At 37.0% G+C, this 25479-nt stretch overlaps 1 protein-coding gene and 1 pseudogene across 4 annotated transcripts; one reads left to right on the top strand and one right to left on the bottom strand.

Annotated features, from left to right (window-relative positions):
- Positions 1–1099: 1099 nt before the first annotated feature.
- On the bottom strand, positions 1100–4568 carry LOC139945432 (uncharacterized; annotated as a pseudogene).
- Positions 4195–25178, top strand: LOC139945523 (uncharacterized). Of its 4 annotated transcripts, none has more exons than XM_071942899.1 (7): positions 4195–4400; positions 6904–6971; positions 7556–7637; positions 8522–8589; positions 20080–20161; positions 20769–20832; positions 21540–25178. In XM_071942899.1, exon 7 carries the CDS (start codon positions 21923–21925, stop codon positions 24872–24874), a length of 2952 nt encoding a protein of 983 aa, XP_071799000.1. In that variant the 5' UTR covers positions 4195–4400; positions 6904–6971; positions 7556–7637; positions 8522–8589; positions 20080–20161; positions 20769–20832; positions 21540–21922; the 3' UTR covers positions 24875–25178. The 4 variants fall into 4 exon arrangements, with proteins under 4 accessions (XP_071799000.1, XP_071798999.1, XP_071799001.1 ...); XM_071942898.1 differs by having other exon boundaries at positions 20769–20868; XM_071942900.1 differs by lacking the exon at positions 4195–4400 and having other exon boundaries at positions 6849–6971; positions 20769–20868.
- The last annotated feature ends 301 nt before the right edge of the window (positions 25179–25479 follow it).

The raw sequence follows: 25479 nt of genomic DNA, 5'->3' as shown, positions 1-25479 counted from the left end.
TCATGGAATCAGCCCTTGTAGTATGTGCTGCTATAGTCAACCTTCAGCCAAATCTTGTCCCTTTGACTTCAAAGAAAACAACTTTAACGACTTCAAAGTAATGAGGTTCAGTTAACTTTTTCTTAAGTTAGTCTTTGTTCATTCTTTCGCTGCATGCGAAAGAAAACAAATAATAAATGTCATTGGCCTACATGTATACATTCCAAGTGCCTTAGATATGATCGGTAAAAATTATAATTAAAATAATACGAAAAATTGTTGCAGGCCCACTGTTTGTAAAAAGAAATTCTACAAATAAATGACAAGAAATTGTGTTTCTTTTTGTCCAAAACAGGGAGGAATTTTGAAGAAAATGTTCTAACTGTTGTACAAAAATGTTGTTCATTTTTTACTGTTATACAAAAATGTTGTACATTTTTTACTTAATTATATTAACATTTTTAAATTTTCTTAATGTTGTATTAAAATAAAACTCAATTCAGAAAATGTTCTAACTGTTGTACAAAAATGTTGTACATTTTTTACTTACTTATATTTAACACTTTTAATTTTCTTGTGAAATAAACCAACCAATCAATAATAAAAATAATAACTTGTGTTGTTAATTTTTTCAACGAGTAGGCACTGTATATAACAGAAGCTTTACATGTGACTTTTATTGTATATTTTCTTGTACAAGTAATCTTGTCTAAAAATCAGCATTACATTGATGGAAACGAAAGTATTTACATGTGATATGACATGAACTTGGCAAAAGGTTACATAAACAACATCGCATTGTAATTACATATCTGCTACTTCCCCAGTACAAACAATTTTTGTGGCTACAAAAACAGTTGTTACATGACAACCAAAACGTGCAGTAATTTAAGAGTATACTTTTGGTTTGTACAATCTTATACTGAATAAATTTATCTTGTCGGCAGTGAATTTGTAAAGGCATGTATTTTATACTTCTTGCTGTATTTTGTTCTGTTTCCCTGAGGCCCTTTTTCTTTTTCAGTGGGGGGGGGGGGGGGGTATTTTAAGAGGGGGTGGGCTGGTCTTCAACATAAGCAACTTAAGTAGCCCTTGACTGCTTTTTCCTTTTCTTGCCCTTTGTTTTGGAGTTGCATGCACCGCACTTCCATGCCGATTTCCTTTTCTTCAGGAATCCTTCTGATCCATTAATTCCTACACAGCAGTAGTGAAATCAGCGGCTACACACATCACAGACAATACTCACTGCTACGGCCATCATCTCCCGGATCATTCTCACATTCCTCGTTACAAACCCCACAAGGATAAGGCACATATTCAGTACTTGGTGATGGCCCACTCTTCTCGATACAACCTAGAATCGACTGCATCACTTTACAGACAGAATTATCAATAACCACTTTGTGGATGGCCCCACTTGAGAGCTCAGCTACAACTTTTACAAAAAAGTATACAGTTTTGGCTTAATGTTATCTATATACTCCTCGTCAAACAGTATATACGCTCGACATATATGTTGTTAGACTCGTCACAGTTCGCACAACAAAATCACTCCACTTGTATCCTGTACACCACATTTGTACTTGCACCTGACTCCCTGACTCCAGTTGAAGAACCCCATTCTCCTTAGTGAGGCAACTGCCCTTCTTAGTTGACAATGTTGAGAGTGGCCTATGCACTCGATAAGCTGTGGTGCGAGAATCCAACTCTGACCGATATTAGCCTTGCTCAAGGCAGTCGAATTATTCACTCCGAAAAAAGACCGCCGCTGTATAAAAACCCACCCGTATTCACTGTGCGTAAAACCCACCCGTATTCACTGTGCGTAACATCGCACGACACGATGCCCCCGTACACTATCCGCATGCGGAGACCGTCAGGCCGACAGCCTTGTAGGATCTGTGTTGAAGCCACTGACCTCATTACTATAATAAGCGAAGAGTTCCCACGGTCAGCTCATTACCATAATGCCCGCGAAAGACGAGACATGTTTACCTCACACACCACCACCACGGACGCATGATAGGGTCCAAAGGTCGTGATAAGGGAAGTGCGTGATTGGACGTCAACATGAATAATTCATTTGCCTCACATCCTGTGTTGTCTGATAGGTCTGACGAACGATATACATATTCATGAGCTGCATACTAGCATATCCTAGAGCCCCCCCAATTTCGTCCACTATTGGAATTTTTTCAATACAACACATTAAAACGGGAAGATACAGACCCGACAAGGCTGTCGGCCTGACGGCCTCCGCATGCGGTTAGTGGTGTACGAGTGCGATGACTTGTGTGAACAGTATTCGTGCGATGTGACAGTGTGTATACGGGTGGGTCATTCGGTGTGATCGCACACACCATGCACAGGGTATACGGCGGGTGGGTTTACAGCTGCGTCTTTTCGGAGCGAATAATGCGACTGCCTTGAGCAAGGCTAGACCGATATGTTCGGTTGCTCTCAACCAGCTGTTGAGTAATGTCAGCCTTCAAGCCAATAATCTTGATGTTTTTGGCAAACTCTGCGTCGTGGATGATCGCCCTTCTTAGGTGCTCGTCCCCATGTCTGTCTTTGTGATGTGCAGGAAACGTTCCTCCCTTCCTCCACCGACTCCACAACAGCAAACAGCAGCCCAGCTATGTGCTTGCAAGTTGCTTGGATGCTGTATGAATAATTAAAAACAATGTTACACAATTAAGTATAAAAGATTGAACACTTGATGCATTATGCAGCTACACATAGTTGTAAACATGTTAATGATTAAAATGAAAATGACATAAAGTACAAGGGCAGCATAATCTGGGGGCAACGTGCCACATTCATGCAGGAACAGCCTTTAAAAGAAAATATGGACGGTTTTAATTTTTTCCAACAACAAAGTCTTCATTTACTGTGAATTGCCATCTTTATTAAAGAAAATGTCTGCTCAAAGCGTCTACAAGCTTGATAAATCAATCACTGCCATTTTATATTTTTCCATAGTACAACAAACCTACACGCTCAGAAATAAAATAACTATTTATATTCTTACCCAACGCAACACGTGCATTCAGCTGTGCAAACCTGTCCTGTCTCTTTATGCAGCACTACCCATGTAAAATAGGTTGGCTCTGAAGTTTTAACTTGTGGTATTACCTAAAAAAGTATAAAAAACAGGGATATTTTTATACAAATGGTTTGTCAGTGCTTTTCCAGTATTTTTGAAACCATTGCGCAACTGATCATAGATACTAACCTTCCCACGAACAAAGCAGTAGCAAAGATTGGAGCTGACGCCATGCTGGAGCGCACGGATGTGTCCTGACATGTAAAGACTCTTTCCAAGGGCAAGTGTTCTCCTCCCATCCGTCTTGACTAGACCTGTTCTTCGGTTACCTGAAATAAATATTACAAATTGTGGCACTTTCAAAATACAGTTGTATTTTATGAAATGGTTCTCTTCGAGTCTTAATAGTTTAGGGGCCATTCATAAAAGTCAATGTTAAAAAATATTTGATTTGTTTTCGAAAATGTTTTGACCCACCCACCCACCCCAAATTTCGATTTTTAAGTATTGATTTACATCACAATATACTCTATAAACTAAACAACAAAGTACTGCCTCAAATGATGCAGATTTACCAAGTCAAAGGACTCCAACATAGAGCAGATACAGCAGCTTTCTTTATTTTATCATGTAAAAACATAAGTAAAAAAATTTAACAAATGAATTTCGATTTTCAGTTATTTATTTTGACCCACCCACAATTTCGAAAAAATATCGAAATTGTTTAACATTGACTATTATGAATGGCCCCTTACAGTGTTTAAAAGTAAAAATTTGTATACTTTCTTGTGACCTACCGACATGACCAAAGCCTACAGCCACACACAAGACGGACTAACAAATGCCTATATTATGTGTACTGTAACAGAAAGAGTTCTAACAAAAACACACAAAAACAACCTGGGTCATGTGCATGTGTACAGCAAAAAATTAATATGTATAAGGTGACGTAGCTATGCGCTGTATCTGGAAACTACAACCGCGCAACGACACCTCATACATATTCATATTTACTTTGTACACCACACAAATTGACAAATCAGCGTAACCATACCGCGTCACGTGACGTTACCTCATGATGCTATTAATAAACCTTTATTGCTAGGGAGTCATGGTGTGATTGCTATTGGTTCGCCATAATATTGCGTCGTCAATCTCATCCTCTTTACTATTCTTGTTAGCTAGCTCTGCTCGTGTGGTTGCAACTGTCGCCCAATTTGTGTATTTTTGCCAAAAGTGTTGGTTATTGAGTGTCGTCCATCATAATTGGCCGTTTGTGTAGAGTTTTTTTACCAGTTTGGTCGTTTGGTGTTTATTCATGAATCCATCCGTTCATCTTCACACCAGTTTGACTTCCGTTGACTTGCTTGATTGAGTAAGTATAACATATTAGTTCTGAAAACTCTAGTTGAAAGTTTTGTACTTATTCATTATCAACTACATGTAAGATTATCCTAAGATTACAACAAAATCCTCGGAAAGTGTCGATGATTAGCCCACCTGGTTGAGCTGTTAATACCGGCTCCGCTTTTAACATCGCCATCGGTCTCATCACTGTCTGTAATGGTCAGTGATGAGACCGATGTTAAAAGCGGAGCCATTAACAGCTCAACAAGGTGGGCTAGTCGATGATGTGATCGATGACTATAACTGTAACATTTTTATTATAATAATATTAATATACATAGGCCCTATTCATTACATTGTTATTATTGTACATTCCCTACAAAACAACTAAAATACCAGGCAATCGTGTCGTGTATAGCCCTGCAACACTACAACTGAGTTTCAGAACAGTTAGGGTCATTCCGTGTCAAATCAACCAGTTTTCAGAAAAGTTCCCAGGTGACCCTCTCAGATTTTGATGTAACTTCATCAGAATGATTGGATGTGGCTCAAATGAACACATACAAAAAAGCTAAGTCATACTCCATGTCGTTTTCGAGATATGACCCATTGAAATTTGGTCAAGGCGGCCATTTTGTACTCGCGCGAGATGCGAAAAGTGGTTTTTGTGATAATTTCCGACTTTGAAAGCTCATAATTTAGTTATTGTACCAGGTAGAGAGCTCAAATTTGGTATTCCATCTTACTTCTTGCCAAATTTCATGAATCTGCACTCAACTTAAGAGTATCTCCTTTAATTTTGGATATTATATGTTTTTGGCACATTTTAATGTAATATCATACAGAATACATGTACATGTACATTCATGTACATATACAATACATGGTAATAAATGTTTGAAGCTTGTGTAACTTATTTTTTCTGGCTAGCAAAAAGAGACACCAATGCATTGGCATTTGTGGTGTCTGCGTGATACACAAGAACATATTTCGTTTGAGAAAGTAGTGTTTGCATGTGACACACATTAGAGAAGTATTGTTGTAAAAAAGTAGTGTATGGAAAGTAATAATACCAGCGTTTATGCAAATGAGGTGACCATGTGATTGGAAAGTTTAACCAGCTTAAACATGTATATAGCATGGAGGAAACAAAGGGGACTGGGGATGGGTAAAAACCAGAGAAGAATATGTCAGACAGTGAATGTTAAGTACTGGCATATTTTATTTGTATTGTGTGGTTTGATCCATGTTTCAAGTGAAACTCCACACAGTATACTGGGGTATGGTTCCATACTGGGGTATTGTTCCAATATTTTGTGTGTGTTATGGGAGATTTTTGCAGCACTTTGAGGTACCCGCCTTAAATTATTTATTGCAGTTGAAAACATGCATCATCAACCCATTTCTAAAAACAATAACACAAAATAAACTTAATTTTTTGCTAGCCAGAAAAAACCAGTTACACAAGCTTCAAACATATATTACCATGTATTGTACATGTGTACATGAATGTACATGTACATGTATACTGTATGATATTACATTAAAATGTGCCAAAAACATATAATATTCAAATTGCCACCACACCATAAAGGAGTTGAGTGCCAAAGCTGAAAATTGGTGTATAAGTAGATATAATATATATGTTTAACTGGTATCAATTTCAAAAAATGTTTCAATTGATCGCGGGGTCAACCGGGGTCAAGACGGGCGGGGTCTTTTTGACCTTTTTCTGGCTGGAAAAACCATCTTTGGGTCCATGCTATTTCTGAATGAATGCATTGGTGAGCTTATAATTGCTTATGGGTAAAGACATGCACCCATAGATAATAACTAGGGAATATAGGTTTCATTTGACCCCTAATGTGGGCACAGGGTGACCCCAATTATCACAAAAAAACATTTTCGGCTGATTAAAGTGCCTACTTTGGGTGACCAAAAAAATTAAAGGAGATATATTTAAATTGAGTGCAGATTCATGAAATTTGGCAAAAAGTAAGATGGAATACCAAGTTTGAGCTCTCTACCTGGTACAAAATCTAAATTATGAGTTTTCAAAGTCGGAAATTATCACAAAAACCACATTTTGCGTCTCGCGCGCGCACAAAATGGCCGCCTCGACCAAATTTCAATGGATCATATCTCGAAAACGACATGGAGTATGACTTAGCTTTTTTGTATGTGTTCATTTGAGCCACATCCAATCATTCTGATGAAGTTTCATCAAAATCTGAGGGGGTCACCAGTGGGACCACTGGTTGATTTGACATGGAATGACCCAGTAGGCCTAGGTGGTACCCGCCCTAGGCAGTAGTGTAGTGCAGTAGTAGTAGTTGTAGTGCATGTAAAAAGGTAAAATATAAATAAACAATAAAATGAAATAAAATAGTAAACTTGCGGATAGACTATTTTGAACAATTTTATTTAGGAAGAACGTAGTTCACACATAATTAAATAATACAATTACAAGAAACAAGAGTCAGGCAGTGGGGTCTTGATTTGTAATTATTTGTTAATTTTGTATATTCCAGTTCCTCAGTCTGTGGTCTCTCACCGAGTGGCAGCGAAGGATTGTTGATTGACATTCATCACAATTTGAGTAAGTATTAAATTAAAGTAATTCCGAAAATTCTTGGTGAAAGTTTTGTACACATTCATTAACAACTACACCATATATTATCAGTGCTACTCTGCAATGGTGTGCCACCATATTTATTATAGGTGGTGGTACTACTTGGTACTACTTGCTGTCAACTCACCGTCAACTCAACCACAACGCAGATACCAGTTATGGATTAGTCTTGACCCAAGTCGTCAGCGATCAATTTACACGAAACGCAGTACTTAATGCACTACGTGGTACCGATAGTTGACGTCTTGGGCCAAGACTATTATGTTTTCAGGAAAGTGCCTCTGTTCTGTATGACTTTGCTGATTCGCGATTTTGTGTTCTCTCAGAATAAAATCCAATTAAATGTAGTAAAAATAACCGAAATGGAATCTAAGACTTATGAAAGTGATCTTTTAGCGAATACTTACAGTTTTATGCCTCTGTTGTGGATTTTAAATGTTGAGGTGACGGTGAGTTGACGGCAAGTAGTAGGACCCATTGTAGGTATTTATTTTTAAGTCAGGCGGTGGGGTCTTGATTTGTAATTTATTTGTTAATTTTGTCTATTTTAGTGTCTCCGTCTGTTTTTGGCTGACAGTGCTTTTGAGTAGAGCGAAGGATTGTTGTTGCTGATTGGCATTCATCAAAGTTCAAGTAAGTATGCATGGTACATGTGATTCTAGTTGGAAGTTGTGTACACATTCAATAGAAGCTAAGAGCAAGTCCCCTGAAAGTGTATACACATGTACCTTCATGGTGGAATGGAATTTTTTTTTATTTATTGATGTGATGACTATATGGGTAATTCACTGTATATTCACTAGACTGCACCTATCACCAGTTGCAAATGCACGGCACTGCGCCGCTACTAAAAATAGTATTAGTTGTAATCAGTTGTTTATTACAGTAAGACAAGAAACTACTATAGTAAACTTGCATGTAATTGTACAATCTTTGGTAAAATTTCTGGTGGAGGAGTGTTGGCACATTCTTAGCGTTTAAGACATGTATTGAAGGTGGGCTGTAATGGTGACAGTGATGAGACCGATGTTAAAAGCGGAGCCATTAACAGCTCAACAAGGTGGGCTAGTCGATGATGTGATCGATGACTGTAACTGTAATATTTTTATAATAATAATATTCATTACATTGTAATACAATATTCAATACATATTCATTACAATATTCAATACATATTCATTACATTGTTATTATTGTACATTCTCTACAAAACAACTAAAATACCAAGCAATCATGTCGTGTATAGCCCTGCAACACTGCAACTGAGTTTCAGGACAGTAGGCCTAGGTGGTACCCGCCCTAGGCAGTAGTGTAGTGCAGTAGTAGTTTGTAGTGCATGTAAAAAGGTAAAATATAAATGAACATTAAAATGAAATAAAATAGTAAACTTGCGGGTAGACTATTTTGAACAATTTTATTTAGGAAGAGTGGTTCACACATAATTAAATAATACAAGAAACAAGAGTCAGGCAGTGGGGTCTTGATTTGTAATTATTTGTTAATTTTGTATACTCCAGTTCCTCAGTCTGTGGTCTCTCACCGAGTGGCAGCGAAGGATTGTTGATTGACATTCATCACAATTTTAGTAAGTATTAAATTAAAGTAATTCCGAAAATTTTTGGTGAAAGTTTTGTACACATTCATTAACAACTACACCATATCCCTTATAAAAAATCACTGTAGTTTTACTACAAAAAATACTACAATTTAATTGCAGTATAACTGTAGTTTTATTGAAGTTTCACTACACTTTTATTTCAAAATTACTCCAGTAATTATACTTATACTATAGTTATCCTGGAGTTATACTATAGTATTAACTGTAGTAAATCTATACTGTTTTTCGAACATTTTGTATAGTAAACCTGCAGTAAAACTACAGTATAACTACAGTTTGATTGCAGTTTAACTATAGTATTACTTAGTTAAACTATAGTGTTACCACAACATAACTGTAGTTTTACCACATCATTACTTTAAAATTCACTACAATTCAACTATAAAAATACTACAATTTAATTGTAGTATAACTGTAGTTTTATTGAAGCTTCACTATACTTGTACTTCAAAATTACTTTACAGTAATTATACTTATACTGTAGTTATCCTGAAGTTATACTATAATACTTACTGTAGTAAATCTATACTGTTTTTGAACATTTTGTATAGTAATCCTGCAGTATAATTACAGTAAAACTACAGTTTGATTGCAGTAAAACTATAGTATTACTTAGTTAAACTATAGTGTTACCACAACATAACTGTAGTTTTACCACATCATTACTTTAAAATTCACTACAATTCTACTATAAAAATACTACAATTTAATTGCAGTACAACTGTAGTTTTATTGAAGTTTCACTACACTTTTACTTCAAAATTACTCCAGTAATTATACTTATACTATAGTTATCCTGGAGTTATACTATAGTACTTACTGTAGTAAATCTATACTATATCCGAACATTTTGTATAGTAAACCTGCAGTATAATTACAGTATAACTACAGTTTGATAGCACTGAAACTGTAGTATTACTTACTTTAACTATATAGTATTACCACAACAAAACTGTAGTTTTACCACATCATTACATTTTTGACAGTACACCTGCAGTATAATTACAGTAACACTGCAATTCGATTGCAGTGAAACTGTAGTATTACTTAGTTAAACTATAGTATTACCACAACATAACTGTAGTTTTACCACATCATTACTTTTTTTTACAGTAAACCTGCAGTATAATTACAATAAACTGCAATACGATTGCAGCGTAACTATAGTATTCCTTAGTTTAATAGTATTACCACAACTTAACTGTAGTTTTACCAGAAAGCAGTGTAAATAAAATACATGCAGCACCTTTTTTTAGCAATATCACAGGACAGGATTAATCTCTTTTTGGAATAATTATCTTGAGGAAGACGTAGCCTAAACACCGCGCCATGCTTCATTGCCAGCCTTCTGTTGATGGTGATGTTGATTGAGTTGTCTTTATCAGAGAAGCACAAGATCTGTAAAAGAAGAAATTGGAAAATACGTGTCAGAAATAATAAAACATTTGCCAAAACTATTAGGTTTGCACAATTCTCCAGTCTGTAAAGTCAGATGAGGAAAGAGGTTATCGACTTCTCCAGTCTAAGTACTTTCTGTCATGATTATGAATGTGACAACTAATGTTTAACAAAACCCACACCAGGTCATTCCGTGTCAAATCAACCAGTGGTCCCTAGGTGACCCCCTCAGATTTTGATGAAACTTCATCAGAATGATTGGATGTGGCTCAAACGAACACATGCAAAAAGCTAAGTCATACTCCATGTCGTTTTCGAGATATGATCCATTGAAATTTGGTCAAGGCGGCCATTTTGTGCGCTGCGCGAGACGCAAAATGTGTTTTTTGTGATAATTGCCGACTTTGAAAACTCATAACTTAGATTTTGCACCAGGTAGAGAGCTCAAACTTGGTATTCCATCTTACTTTTTGCCAACTTTCATGAATCTGCACTCAATTTAAATGTATCTCCTTTAACTTTCTAGTTATGATCACCCAAAGTAGGCACTTTAATCAGCCGAAAATGTTTTTTGTGATAATTGGGGCCACCCTGAGCCCGCATGAGGGGTCAAATGAAACCTATATTCCCTAGTTATTATCTATGGGTGCATGTCTTTACCCATAAGCAATTATAAGCTCACCAATGCATTCATTCAGAAATAGCATGGACCCAAATTTGGTTCCAGCCAGAAAAAGGTCAAAAAGACCCCGCCCGTCTTGACCCCGGTTGACCCGCGATCAATTGAAACGTTTTTTGAAATTGATACCAGTTGTAGATATATGGGCGATTCCATGAAAAGGTGGAATTTTCTTAGAAAATTAAATTGCTCCCAGAATTGAATTTTTATCTTTATTTCATTCCAAACGTGTCCAAGTGTCAGGGTTTTTTTTTTTATTCTGTTGGATATTGTTAACTGTGAAAAAAAAATACTTTTCCAACAGTGCACTTTGGTTGGAAAAAAGTAATGTTTTTTATGGTTTTATCAATTTGACCTATTTTTATAGTCAGTATCAATTTTCTTTAAAAAAGTATAAATGAGAGCAAGTATGGGCAGTATTCTTTCGGAAAAAAAAAGTAAAATTTCAATACCACTCAATGTACACTTGTGTCAACACTTGGTTTGAGGTACTCTCAGAGAGCGTAACGCGTGTTACCAAAACACACCCTTTTAAATATAATTACTAAACAGCCTGGTTTCAAATGCTGCATTTTTTAATTTTCCTCCTACTAATAAGGGCTCAGGTAAAAACAGTAAAAACTTAGATGAATTCTTAACCAACGCTTCACAATAAGCCTCCGAAAACTGTAACGCGTGTTACCATGTAACGCGTGTTACCATGTAACACGTGTTACCATGTAACGCGTGTTACCAATGTAATGCGTGTTACCAAGACCAATTCATTGTATATAATGGTCAGATGGGCACAGCACACAGTTTAACAACTAAAATATTCCTGCCACGTTCCATGGCCTGGTAGGCAAGCATAATGTGAATGAGGTGGAATTACTTTTCAACATCCCACGGCAAAGGACATGTCGATGGAATGGGGGGGTCAAATTAACGATTCTAAGTGTGGGGAGTTGTTTTTTTGTGGTTAATGATTGGGATTATTTCCGTGGTGAAGTAGTGCAAGTAAGTGAAGAAAATGACTTCAGTGTTTTAGGGATGCCCCCTGCTTGAAGGAATTGCAATTTGGCAAGTTCTAAAAGATGACAAAACATTTTATTTTAGGAATCATATTATTAGGAAACTGGAGAACCCGTGATAGTAAACAATCGCATGCACTACAAATTTTGGGATAAGTAGAGCAACTAAAAAAATAAATGAATAAAAAGGTCTATAGCTACTGTTTTGCTCTTCAAATATGATGTGCAACTGATATTGGTTGATAAATTTGAGAAATTGTAACTCAACAATTGAAATAACATCAATAATGTAGCAAGACAAATTGTAACGCGTGTTACCGTAACGCGTGTTACCTTAAATTTTGTGATATGTACAGCAAAACATTAAGAAAAAGGTCTATTAAATTTTTTGCTCTTTAAATATGATGTGCTACTGATATTGGTTGATTTTTTTTTTGAGAATTTGTAACTCAACAACTGAAATAATATATAAACATGTAGCTTGGAATAATTGTAACGCGTGTTACCGTAACGCGTGTTACCGACTATTTAGCAATTTACTAAAAAAGTTACACTTGGATTATTGTAATTGTTTTGGTATGATAAACCTTAGCATAGTACTTGATGACAATAGAAACAAATTTGTAGTAGACTGGTAAGTTTGAGGACAAAGTTGAAATGAAGTTCGGTATTTTTTTGGTCATTCCATTCAGCGTAACGCGTGTTACCGATATTCGCAGAGCTCTCTCAGCTAAACCAGTTGATCTTTCACTTTTGTGTGAACATGGGGATCTCGCCTAGATATTTAGGTTTTAAAATACAATATGAACACTTAAATCAAAGTAGTCTTGCAGCCAGAGAATGGAGAATGATGAAGGACCCTCAAAAGCGTAACGCGTGTTACCGCGGAATCTCCCATATATCATATCTACTTATACACCAATTTTCAGCTTTGGCACTCAACTCCTTTATGGTGTGGTGGCAATCTATACTATTAAAAGCGTAACCTGCGCCATCTTGGATTGAAAATTAGAAGGTCCAGTGGTATGGCATCCTTGTGGAATCCAACACGGTTGTTTGTGTGGAATTCAATACGTTTGTGTGGTTTCAGACGTCGGGTTGCAAGTCTGCAAAACCCGGATCCAAACTCGCACTTACAAGTCATGTGATTGGAAGAAGTTTGGGCGGCGACCGTGCGTCAACCACTGGTCGATGTTGTTACCAGACTTCCTAGAAATCTTTCTGACAGGCGACTCATTGGACAGTGTTTCGCAGATGGTGCTCCGGATTGGTTCATTCATTGCCCCTTGCCCGCCCTACCGCCATTCGATCCGCCCTTTTTGGTCAGGTTACTTTCGTGTTGTACTAAGCATGGTTCTCCGGATTGGTTCATTCCTTGCCCAGCAGGGTCAAAAGGGTCGAAGAGGCTGGGTGCCAGGACAAAACCGAAACCAATCTCACGAATTTGACCGAATTTGCATTGAATGGATGAAGTACCGTAGATTGATGTTTCGCAGGCGACCATGTGTCAACCACTGGTCGATGTTGTTATCAGACTTCCTAGAAATCCTTCTGCGGGTGACTCATTTGTTGAAAAGATTAAATGGAGAATATTTATAAAAAAGCATTCACTTCCAAACGGCATGAGAATTATCATGATGAACAAGGATGGGATCAAACGGAAGCTTAATAATTTGGAAACATTGGGTAGGGCCGGCTATAGGTTGGAAGGTGTCTAAGGGAACTTTACAATTAATAACATTTTGGGGGTGGGGGGGGGGGGGGCTTACACAAAGAGCCATTCTGGTCAGTGTATTGTGAGTAGTGTGTTGTCTGGTTTGAGACAGGCCACCTGTTGCTTGGTGAAGAAGGTCGCCGTGGACCACTTTAGGTTGACAGTGGGTGGCGACCTTGGACCTTTTGCCAGTAAACTCAAATGGGTACATGAATACCGTTTTAGAATACGGTCTGTTCATGGAGGTATAATGTTGCAGTTTCAGAGTTTAACCATGGAGGTAGAATTGTGAAACCATTCCTTACTCTATGGTGAAACTTATACACGTACCTCAAAGGCTGTTTTGAAGCTGTAAAAAAAGAACTTTGCTTTGCATTTGGTCAAAGTTGTTTAGCAAAACGACATTAAGTTTCCTTTTGAATAAGTCCATTCACAAAATTGGTTAGAGCAGTGTGTCGGTCAGGTCTCAGAATGTACATTTTGCCAAATCCATTTTGAAGCCTAATTTAGCCATCGGCCCGTCGGGTTGGTTACTGATGGAGATAAAATTAACAAAAGAGCCCTCGTGCGGCTAAATGGGGTACATTTTTGGGAGTTTGTCTATTGACCCAAACTGGACGTAACAAACCCTAAACATGACTTGACATGCTTTCTGAAAGTGAAATAAGTTAGAGAAAATTAAGGAGTGGGGACGAGTTTATCGTTTTTATTTAGTTTGTACGATATAGGGTTCCAGAGATATGGGATGTATGGAGGTTTGTTCCTAGAGCAGCGTGAACATGAACGCGGTCATAAATTGTGTCGTTTGTCGTTCAAATTTCGCGAGATGCAATAAGCCCAAAGTGACAATAAAACAAAACCAGACCTGCCAAGTCTCACGCATTAGGCGTGAGACTCACGCATTTGGGCTCCGTCTCACGCTCACCACGCACATCAACCATTATTGGGGCGAGATCGGGAAAAAAATTAACGAAATTTTTTGTACAAAATTTGTACAAACAGAGCGCAAATTTGCAGATTGCGCACGCTTTTGCTCATCCAGTAGGTTCAGCTCAAATTCGGCAGAGCGCAAAACGCTTATTGCGCACAAGTTCGTTCCGATTCTTTTAGCAAATTCGTTGAAATGCGCTCCACTAGCGAAGACACAACAGGCAGAAGAAGTGAGCGATTGATTTTGGACATCATTTTTAGTCAATTTTTTTCAAGTGTGGAAGGATATAATCTGACACAATCGAACCTCCACATTAACCATCAACATCTCCTGTGTACCTCAAGTGAGTTTTAATTATTCTGAGGAGGTTTTTGAAGCATTTTGAAACACTTTTATCCACAATTAAATTTCACATTGTTTTATTTATTTATAAAAAAAATAAAATAAAAAAAAGGTTGGGCGGCGATTGAAAAAGGCCTTCTTAAACTGGCAATTTTTTTTCCAGGGGGATGGGGGTTGAGCTTTGAAAAATCTCACACATAGCTAGCCTCTGGACTTGGCAAAACACTTTTTTGATGTTCACGTTAAGTGCTCCCGTTTTACATGCAGCCTATTGACCAGAAAGTTTACAAGACCAATTCAGATGAGAATAAACTAAAAAGAGGCCTACGCTCTTACCGCCCCCACCCCCCCCCCCCGAAAAAAAACAGTAGATAAATTAGATTTGTGGCACACAGCATGTTCCAAAAACTCGCTTTACTTATAGTGCTGTACCAACGCTATGTATCGTGGGACGTAAAAATGTAATTTTTGACGATGTTTTTTAAAAAGGAAATGCAAGCATTATGAATGTATATTGAGTGTGTGGAGAAAGTTTTGGTAGTGTAGTACAAAAGAAACTTTAGTTGTTGCTGGCTAACGGTCAGTTTCACCTATCAACGCTTATTTGAAAAACGTGTAACGTTAGGGAGGCCCAACATATTAGACCCCTATAAGGATCATGGGGGAGCCTTATAGTTTCTAGATGCATAAGGTACGTCGTCTAACCCAAAACGAGGTGGGTACAGCCACTGCAAGTAGTGGTGGACGTGCGAAATAGCTTCATTTTGGGTAATTGAGAGAGGCGTATAACACCCTCACCCACATTTCGAAATATTTGTGTAAAGGATTTTTATATCCTACGGGGGTGCCACGCGAAGCGCGGCATCCCGCTAGTTTGAATATTATATGTTTTTGGCACATTTTAATGTAATATCATACAGAAAACATGTACATGTACATTCATGACACATGTACAATACATGGTAATATATGTTTGAAGCTTGTGTAACTGTTTTTTTTTCTGGCTAGCAAAAAAGTAAGTTTATTTGTATTATTGTTTTTAGAAATGGGTTGATGATGCATGTTTTCAACTGCAATAAATAATTTAAGGCAGGTACCTCAAAGTGCTGCAAAAATCTCCCATAAGACACACAGAATATTGGAACAATACCCCAGGATGGAACCAACCACAGTATTATATACCATGTGGAGTTTCACTTGAAACATGGATCAAACCACACAATACAAATAAAATATGCCAGTACTTAACACTCACTGTCTGTCATATTCTTCTCTGGTTTTTACCCAACCCCAGTCCCTTTGTTTCCTGAATGTTTTATCCTGGTTAAACTTTCCAATCACATGGTCACCTCATTTGCATAAACACTGGTATTATTACTTCCATACACTACTTTTTTAGAACAATACTTCTCTATTGTGTATCACATGCAAACACTACTTTCTCAAACAAAATTTGAACTTGTGTATCACGCAGACACCACAAATGCCAATGCATTTATGTTACTTTTTGCTAGCCAGAAAAAAATAAGCTTCAAACATTTATTACCATGTATTAGATGTGTACATGAATGTACATGTACATGTATTCTGTATGATATTATATTAAAATGTGCCAAAAACATGTAATATTCAAATTGCCACCACACCATAAAGGAGTTGAGTGCCAAAGCTGAAAATTGGTGTATAAGTAGATATAATATATATGTTTAACTGGTATCAATTTCAAAAAATGTTTCAATTGATCGCGGGGTCAACCGGGGTCAAGACGGGCGGGGTCTTTTTGACCTTTTTCTGGCTGGAACCAACTTTGGGTCCATGCTATTTCTGAATGAATGCATTTGTGAGCTTATAATTGCTTATGGGTAAAGACATGCACCAATAGATAATAACTAGCGAATATAGGTTTCATTTGACCCCTCATGTGGGTACAGGGTGACCCCAATTATCACAAAAAACACTTTTGGCTGATTAAAGTGCCTACTTTAGAAGACCATAACTAAAAAATTAAAGGAGATACTCTTAAATTGAGGGCAGATTCATGAAATTTGGCAAGAAGTAAGATGGAATACCAAATTTGAGCTCTCTACCTGGTACAATATTTAAATTATGAGCTTTTAAAGTCGGCAATTATCACAAAAAACACATTTTCGCGTCTCGCGCGAGTACAAAATGGCCGCCTTGACCAAATTTCAATGGGTCATATCTCGAAAACGACATGGAGTATGACTTAGCTTTTTTGTATGTGTTCATTTTTGTCACATCCAATCATTCTGATGAAGTTTCATCAAAATCTGAGGGGGTCACCTGGGAACTTTTCTGAAAATTGGTTGATTTGACACGGAATGACCCCACTATCAAATATTAATTTGGGTTTAATTTTTAAATGTCGGAACCAAGACAAATTTTTTCCTAGCCAAGAAAATAAGTAAAGTAGGGCCAACAAAAATAATTAAGGATTAAATAAACACAAACATACCATACCACAGAATTTTTTTTTTTTTTAACAAATTTAAATAAAAACTAGTAAACCTCACTGCAGCGCTTTGCCTAGCAATAGCATGCCTAGCCCATGTTGGACTCCTCCAACAGGCAACGCGACGGAGTCCAGGGTATAAAGGTTCCGTACCATTGCGAAAAAATTTGTAAATTTATTTAAAAATATATCTACTTAACTCAGGAAGCTGAACTTTTCCTCACATGTTCCTTGTAGTTGGAACTCCAAGATCGTTTTATTTAAAATTTTTGATTTTTTTCCTTTGGTGTTCATATTTTGTGAAAAGCAAATTGAAATTGACGTTTCCCACTCGCACGTCGAGAACGGACTTGCTTGTAAACACTTTCTTGCATTGATCACTACCGCCCTCTCGTGGCGGATGGAGATGTGACAGTCTTTCTTAATTTGCGCATGCTGCATTTTTGTTCAGCGCAAACTTCATTTTCCTCTGCTTTTTTTGAACGCACGACTGGCTTGCGCAAATTTAAAAAGGGTCATATTCATTGATTGCACCCGACGTATGGCCAATAGCGGCACTATACTCAAAGCCATGCGCACTTTAGCTCACACTATAAATTGGTACATGATGATCACATCGGTAGTACAGAACTCCTAAGGGACACTAAGAATATATGGACGGAATTTCAACTTCTCAAATCAGGTAAAAAATAATGAAAATTGTAGTCGAATTTGTGATCGCATTGTAAAGAACCTTTATACCCAGGACGTCAGTACAGCGGCACTGACTGACGTCCTACCAGGGCTAGCCTAGCCCCACTTGTCATGCTTCTCATGCTTGTGTGGCCGAATGCATCAACAAGAGTCTGCATTCAGAAGTGTTAAGAGTCTTAATTCAGGGCCTTCATTCATGAGTTTATACACTGCAACTAATTAAGATAAATTCATGAATGGTGGCTCTGATTCTGAATTAGAATAAGGAAAAGTTTCCGTATGGCGCCACCACTTTTTCACTTTTTCATTCGATATGAAATAATATAATATCTAATTTACCTCAATGAGATATCCCTTTTTGTAAAAATGAGTGAAAAAGTGGTGGCGCCATACGGAAAGTTATCCTAGAATAATATTAATAACAGGTACAGGGTAGACCAAGACAGCATGGACAGAGTATCAAGTTGGCCCCCCTATTATGTATGAATCTTTTCCCCAAGCACACTTAAAATTAATAGAATAATCTTTAACATATCCCTCATAGGTTCCAAGTCCAACCAAACCAAAACGATTAATTACACAAAAAAAACCAACAACAATTAGGCTAAAATCTAACACGTACATGTACTTACCAACAAAAATGATCACCGACATCACTCTCACGGCGACGGTACCTGACGGACGTCGATTCTCTCTTGCTCTTAATTTTTCACTGTGAAATTCACATTTAATCAGCCCCCACACAGTCAGCCTTTAAAATTCACTGGAAATACCTCCATAATGTACAATTATCATACACCAAAACTACAACATCAGCACAGAATATAGAATCCGTTGGTGTCTGCCGTTTGAAACAGTTTGAAACTGACTCTGACTGATACATAGACGGGCTCCACATGTTGTGCAGAACATAGCTCTTCAGTTTACATAAGCGAAGTCTAGGTGCTGACCTGTTATACAACCACTTATCGTATAGCGCCCTCTATTGGTGGAAAAGTGTCCAGTCATTATTTTTCGAGCTACAATACAAAGATTTTGAACTCGGGGGGGGGAGTATGTTTAAAAACATTTTTGTTTAAGCTGGGATTCTACTTTTGAAAAGTTTTTTAAAGAAATGTTTATAATAGAAACTAAGAAACTAATTTCTATAGAATATAGACAACCTGATACAGGGACTCCACTTTTAAAAATAAACGCAATTGTAGAAATTTAGATCCATAGAAAACTAGAATTCTTTAGTAAAATCTTAGTACCACGTTTTACTACAGTTTTTTTTAAGTTTAACCTCAGTTTGTAGATAAAGTAAAACTGAAGTTTATTCAAAATATAAAACTATAGTTTTACTTCTGATATACTACAGTTATATTGTAGTTTTACTGAAGTACGTATTTTAATAAAGCTACAATAACTTTACTCTGAGGGAAACTTTATTTTTTACTATAGGTATGATAGTAAACTTTACAAACTATAGTGAAACTATAGAATAACTATGGTAAAACTACAGTGAATTTTTAAAGTAAAACTGAAGTTTATCCAAAATATAAAACTGTAGTTTTACTTCTAATATACTACAGTTATCTTGTAGTTTTACTGAAGTACGTATTGTAATAAAACTACAGTAACTTTACTCTGAAGGAAACTTTATTTTTACTATAGGTATTATAGTAAACTTTACAAACTATAGTGAAACTATAGAATAACTATGGTAAAACTACAGTGAATTTTTATAAGGGGTATTATCAATGCTACTCTGCAATGGTGTGCCACCATATTATAAGTGGTGGTACTACTTGGTACTACTTGCTGTCAACTCACCGTCAACTCAACCACAACGCAGATACCAGTTATGGATTAGTCTTGACCCAAGTCGTCAGCGATCAATTTACACGAAACGCAGTACTTAATGCACTACGTGGTACCGATAGTTGACGTCTTGGGCCAAGACTATTCCGTTTTCAGGAAAGTGCCTCTGTTCTGTATGACTTTGCTGATTCGCGATTTTGTGTTCTCTCAGAATAAAACTCAATTAAATGTAATAAAAAATAACCGAAATGGAATCTAAGACTTATGAAAGTGATCTTTTAGCGAATACTTACAGTTTTATGCCTCTGTTGTGGATTTTAAATGCAAGTAGTAGGACCCATTGTAGGTATTTATTTTTAAGTCAGGCGGTGGGGTCTTGATTTGTAATTTATTTGTTTATTTTGTCTATTCCAGTGTCTCCGTCTGTTTTTGGCTGACAGTGCTTTTGAGTAGAGCGAAGGATTGTTGTTGCTGATTGGCATTCATCAAAGTTCAAGTAAGTATGCATGGTACATGTGATTCTAGTTGGAAGTTGTGTACACATTCAATAGAAGCTAAGAGCAAGTCCCCTGAAAGTGTATACACATGTACCTTCATGGTGGAATGGAATTTTTTTTATTTATTGATGCGATGACTATATAGGTAGTTCACTGTATATTCACTAGACTGCACCTATCACCAGTTGCAAATGCACGGCACTGCGCCGCTACTAAAAAAAGTATTAGTTGTTATCAGTTGTTTATTTCAGTAAGACAAGAAACTACTATAGTAAACTTGCATGTAATTGTACAATCATTGGTAAAATTTCTGGTGGAGGAGTGTTGGCACATTCTCAATTGAGACAAAAAAGGGCCGACTGGGGCTACTGGAACTATGCTCACCCCACAGGACATTATTCAGTATGGGTTTTCTTTTTTTAGTTGTAGAAGATGCGCCTATCGATTTAACATTAGTGATTGCACAGGGTGATCAATAGGGTTCGGCTTTTATTATGCCATTATTGACTTGTAAAATCTGAAAGCGGTATGCTGGAGTGGGGTTAACATTGATAGGAGAGCTGGTGTGGTCTCGATTTGTAATTTGTTATTTTTTGTATATTCCAGGCTGTGGTTGGCTGACAGTGGCAGTGCTTGCACTGAGTGAACGTCTTTGTTCTTACAGTTGAAAGTGAGTGAACCTATTTTGGAGTGAAATAAGTCTAATGTAAGTTTTACAGTACAAGTCAAAGAGTGAAATAATTTTATTTAGATATTGTATGTATAATGGTATTGTTGTTATCTACCAGGTAAATAAAAGTGTTGGATATTAGTTATTGCAACGTTGATGTTGTTTCTCATTATCTTTCAAGAACTTCTGGTCGGTATGCAGATAATTTTCCATGCCCATCTGCTGTATCATATTTGAATCTTTTTGGGGGGCTTCAAGAGTATTTTTCTTTTTTGAAAATACCAATGCCACAATGAAACTCTGACTTGACAAAGAAAAGATAACAAAGGTTGTTGTAATGAATACCATGATTTGATGCTGTCTTTTGAACGAATGTGAGTATGCACACACTGTGATTCAAAGAACCGTAGCTTTAAACCATGGTTGATAATCTGCCATGGTATGTTGGAATCAGTGATCCATCTCAACAAAATTAGAACATCAATTCCGGAGTTGTTCACATCATAAGCAATCATTTACCTTAAAAGGGGGTATGCCAGTGCAGAACAATATTCATGGATATACATTACATCTGATATGTAGTGATTAGGTCTGTTTATTCTGATGTTTGCTTAAAATATATTGCATTTTCAACTATCTTAAACCTTTGACTAAAAGGTTTGCCAATATTTCTAATGATTTTTCTCTTTTTTCTTTTTTTCTTTCAGAGTGTTGGTGCTGAGAATTTCAAGAGTCATAATTTGAATTAAAAGAGAACTAAAACCAATAAGAATCAATACTTTAATAAAGAGAAGCAAAATTATATTAAGAGCTTGAATAATTGGAGAATCTGAACTGAGATAAAAAAACTAAGAATTAGAACATTAACAAACAGAAAATCAGAATGGCAAAAACGAAAATAAGAACTTACAGTAAACAAAGGATTATACCTTGACTAAATAAGTTCTCTTAAAAATCTAAGAGAACTTGATAACAAAAGAATTTTCCCTGTTGTTTTTTGTAAGTAATTCCTAATTGATTTTGTTACATTGTTCTTTTTGTAAAGTTTGTTTTTTGTGTATTTATACGTCATCTGTTTATTGTTGCCTTTATGGAGATGTTTGAATATGGCAGGCAGTTTATTGTAAATGATACTGCCTGTCCTTACCTTGGTAGTAATGACTTTAATAATCTTCAGCTCAACCTATCTTCACATGATTTTTCCATGTTTTATATGAATGCTAGGAGTCTCTGTGAACATTTCTACGACATTGAACATTACTTGTGTTCTATTAACCACCTTTTCTCCATCTACGCTTTTACAGAAACTTGGTTTAAAGGGGCTCCTCCTCCATATGTCCACAAAGACAACTACCATCTTGTTCATTCTTCTCGTCAAAACAAACTTGGGGGAGGAGCAGCCATGTTCATCAGTGACTCTCTTAAATATCATACAAGAGAGGATCTCATGACTTCCTGTTCTGATTATCAATCTATCTTCATTGAGATCGAGCGTGATCATGCAAGTAATATAATTGTTGGAAATGTTTACAGAGCTCCTAATACCTGTATTGACAACTTCAATAATTCATTTGGTGCCTGTCTTAGTGTTATTAATAGTGAAAAGAAACTGCGTTACATAGCGGGAGATTTTAACTTGAACCTGATTAACTGTTCTAACCACAAGCTCACAAAGGATTTTGTCACTACAATTTATTCTCATGGTCTCCGTCCCTTGATCGACAAACCAACTCGCATTACACCAAACTCTGCAACACTTATTGACAATATTCTGACTAACAATGACAACCATGTCATTCCTGGTATTCTCTTTGCTGATATTTGTGATCATTTGCCTCTTTTCCAGATTACCCCTTCTTGTTTTCAACATCAACATACCTCTAAAAAGACTTTCGTCAAAAGGAACATCACAAGCACCACTCTTCAAGCCTTCACCGAACAACTTAGTCGTACGGACTGGAGTAACATTTATGGAATGGAGGACTCTGAGTTAGCGTACAGTACCTTTCTTACTTTCTTCACTGATCTTTACAACCTCCACTTTCCTTTCATTTCTAAAACTGTGTCTAACTCTAGAAACAATTATCCGTGGATGTCGCCAGATCTCATCAGTTCTTGTAACCTCAAGAATAACCTGTATAAACGGTTCCTCTGCAACCCAACCAATGCCAACCAACTCCGATATAAACAGTGTCGGAAGCGACTGACTTCTCTGATTTGTAAAGCCAAAAAAGATCACTATGCCTCCAAATTCAGCACCAACGAAGGTAACGCTAAGAGCACTTGGAGAGAAATAAATAACATCTTGGGCAAGAACAAGAAAGTTGAGCCTCCTGATGAAATCATCGACGGCCATAATGTTGCTTCTAACCCATCAGATATCGCTGATTCTTTCAACAACTACTTTTCCAGCATCGGTTCCTCCCTTTCAAGCAAGATTCCTTCCTCTACCAGTCAATTTTTTGATCATCTTCACAATCCTAATACGTCTTCCTTCTTCTTCATGCCAACTTGTCCCAATGAAATCGTTGAAGTCGGTAAAAGTCTCAAGAGTGTTTCTAGTTGTGGCTTTGATGGCATTGATTCTTCTGTTATCAAGTCAGTAATTCCTCTTATTTCTTCACCCCTCACTCACATTTTCAACCGCTCGCTTGCTACTAGCTCTGTTCCTTTTCAACTGAAAATTGCTAAAGTGATTCCTGTATTCAAAAATGGCAGCTCCAAGGAAATCTCTAACTACCGTCCCATCTCTGTCCTTCCCTGTTTCTCTAAAATCTTAGAACGACTTGTCTATAAACGTCTCTTAAAATTCCTATCTGACTTCAACCTCTTGTCTGACCATCAGTTTGGTTTTCGCAGCAGCTATTCTACAGATCTTGCTCTCACTCATCTCACCGATTCTCTCAGCTCTTCACTTAATGATGGTTTGATTTCTGCCGGTGTCTTCATTGACTTATCCAAAGCTTTTGACACCATCGACCATAAAATCATGCTAGCTAAGCTCCACCATTACGGAATCCGAGGTAGCGCACGCTTATGGTTTGAAGACTACCTTAACAACCGGAAACAGTACACTACATGGGAACAGAAGGATTCTTCCATGAATGATATCACTCACGGAGTTCCTCAGGGTTCTATTCTTGGTCCTCTCCTTTTTCTTATTTATGTCAACGATCTTCACCATTGTTCTTCCAAATTGTCTTTTACTCTCTTTGCGGATGACACCACTATTCTTTTTTCTCATTCTGACTTGCCTACTTTGGCTGAAGAGCTGAACGCTGAACTAGTGAAAGTTTCCTCCTGGTTCAGTACAAACAAACTCACTATTAACTATCAAAAAACTAAATACATGATCTTTTCCAAATCAAAGTCTACCATCAATGACGCCAATATCAGCATTAACCATGTTCCTATTGAAAGGGTACATTCAACCGAATTCCTTGGCGTTGTTATCGATGACAAACTTTCCTGGACTCTGCACATTTCACACATCTCGGAAATTACTTCCTACAATACTGACATCATGTCTAAGCTTCGCTCCTTTCTACCCTCTGTTGCCATGGTCTATCTTTACAACACTTTAGTTCTTCCTTATCTCAATTACTGTAATATTGTTTGGGCACGCACTAGCACCAGTGAACTCCACTCTCTTATGATCATTCAAAATAGAGCCATCCGGCTGGCAACACTCTCCAAACCACGTGATCACACATTACCTCTTTTTATCAAATTACACACCCTTACACTTTCCGACATTAATAAATCTCAAACAGGCACCTTCATGTACAAATACACACATAACCTCCTTCCTCGCCTTTTCACGTCTTACTTCACCTTTAATAGAGACGTCCATAACCACAACACTAGATCTAGTAACAACATGCATGTCCCTTTGGCACGCACAGCGTACACAGCCAACACTGTCCGTCACGATGGTCCTCGTCTTTGGAATTCGGTTGACCAGACTATCCAAACCTCATCCTCTGTGGCTAGGTTCAAAATATCTTTTAAAAAGTTCCTTATTTCCCAGTATAAGACATAGTTTCTATACCTATATTCTCATTGTAGTTTTTGCTAACTTTGTCATTGTCATTTTCTCCAGTAGTTCGTATGTATGTCTGTCCGTCTATCTGTCTGTCTGTCTGTTTGACGGTCTGTCTGTCTGTCTGTCTGTTTCGTCTGTATTGTCCTAAGCATTTACCTTTAGTTTATCTATTTTGTTTTGTAAAGGAAAGCCGCTACAAGCTACCTGGCTTATTTTGGGCCTTGCCTCCACGCGTTTTCCGCCAGTTTATTCTTCTTCTTTTTCTATCATTTAAATATACCTGTATGTATTACGTTAATATTGTGGAAATGTTTTGTGGAAATAAATGTATATTGAATGAATGAAAGAATTTGAACTTGAGAACTTTTATAACCAGAGAATCAGAACTTGAGAATCAAAGAGAATTTGAACTTGAGAACTTTAATAACCAGAGAATCAGAACTTGAGAATCAAAGAGAATTTGAACTTGAGAACTTTTATAATCAGAGAATCAGAACTTGAGAATCAAAGAGAATTTGAACTAGAGAACTTTTATAACCAGAGAATCAGAACTTGAGAATCAAGGAGAATTTGAACTTGAGAACTTTTATAACCAGAGAATC

Source organism: Asterias amurensis, chromosome 12 (assembly GCF_032118995.1).
Source record: "Asterias amurensis chromosome 12, ASM3211899v1".
NCBI classification, from domain to species: Eukaryota; Metazoa; Echinodermata; class Asteroidea; order Forcipulatida; family Asteriidae; genus Asterias; species Asterias amurensis.
This window is presented reverse-complemented; position numbering and strand designations above follow the sequence as displayed.

Bases quoted from the DNA above. Each gene is read 5' to 3' on its own strand.
- LOC139945523 (XM_071942899.1), top strand. From the start codon at position 21,923: ATGGAGATGTTTGAATATGGCAGGCAGTTTATTGTAAATGATACTGCC.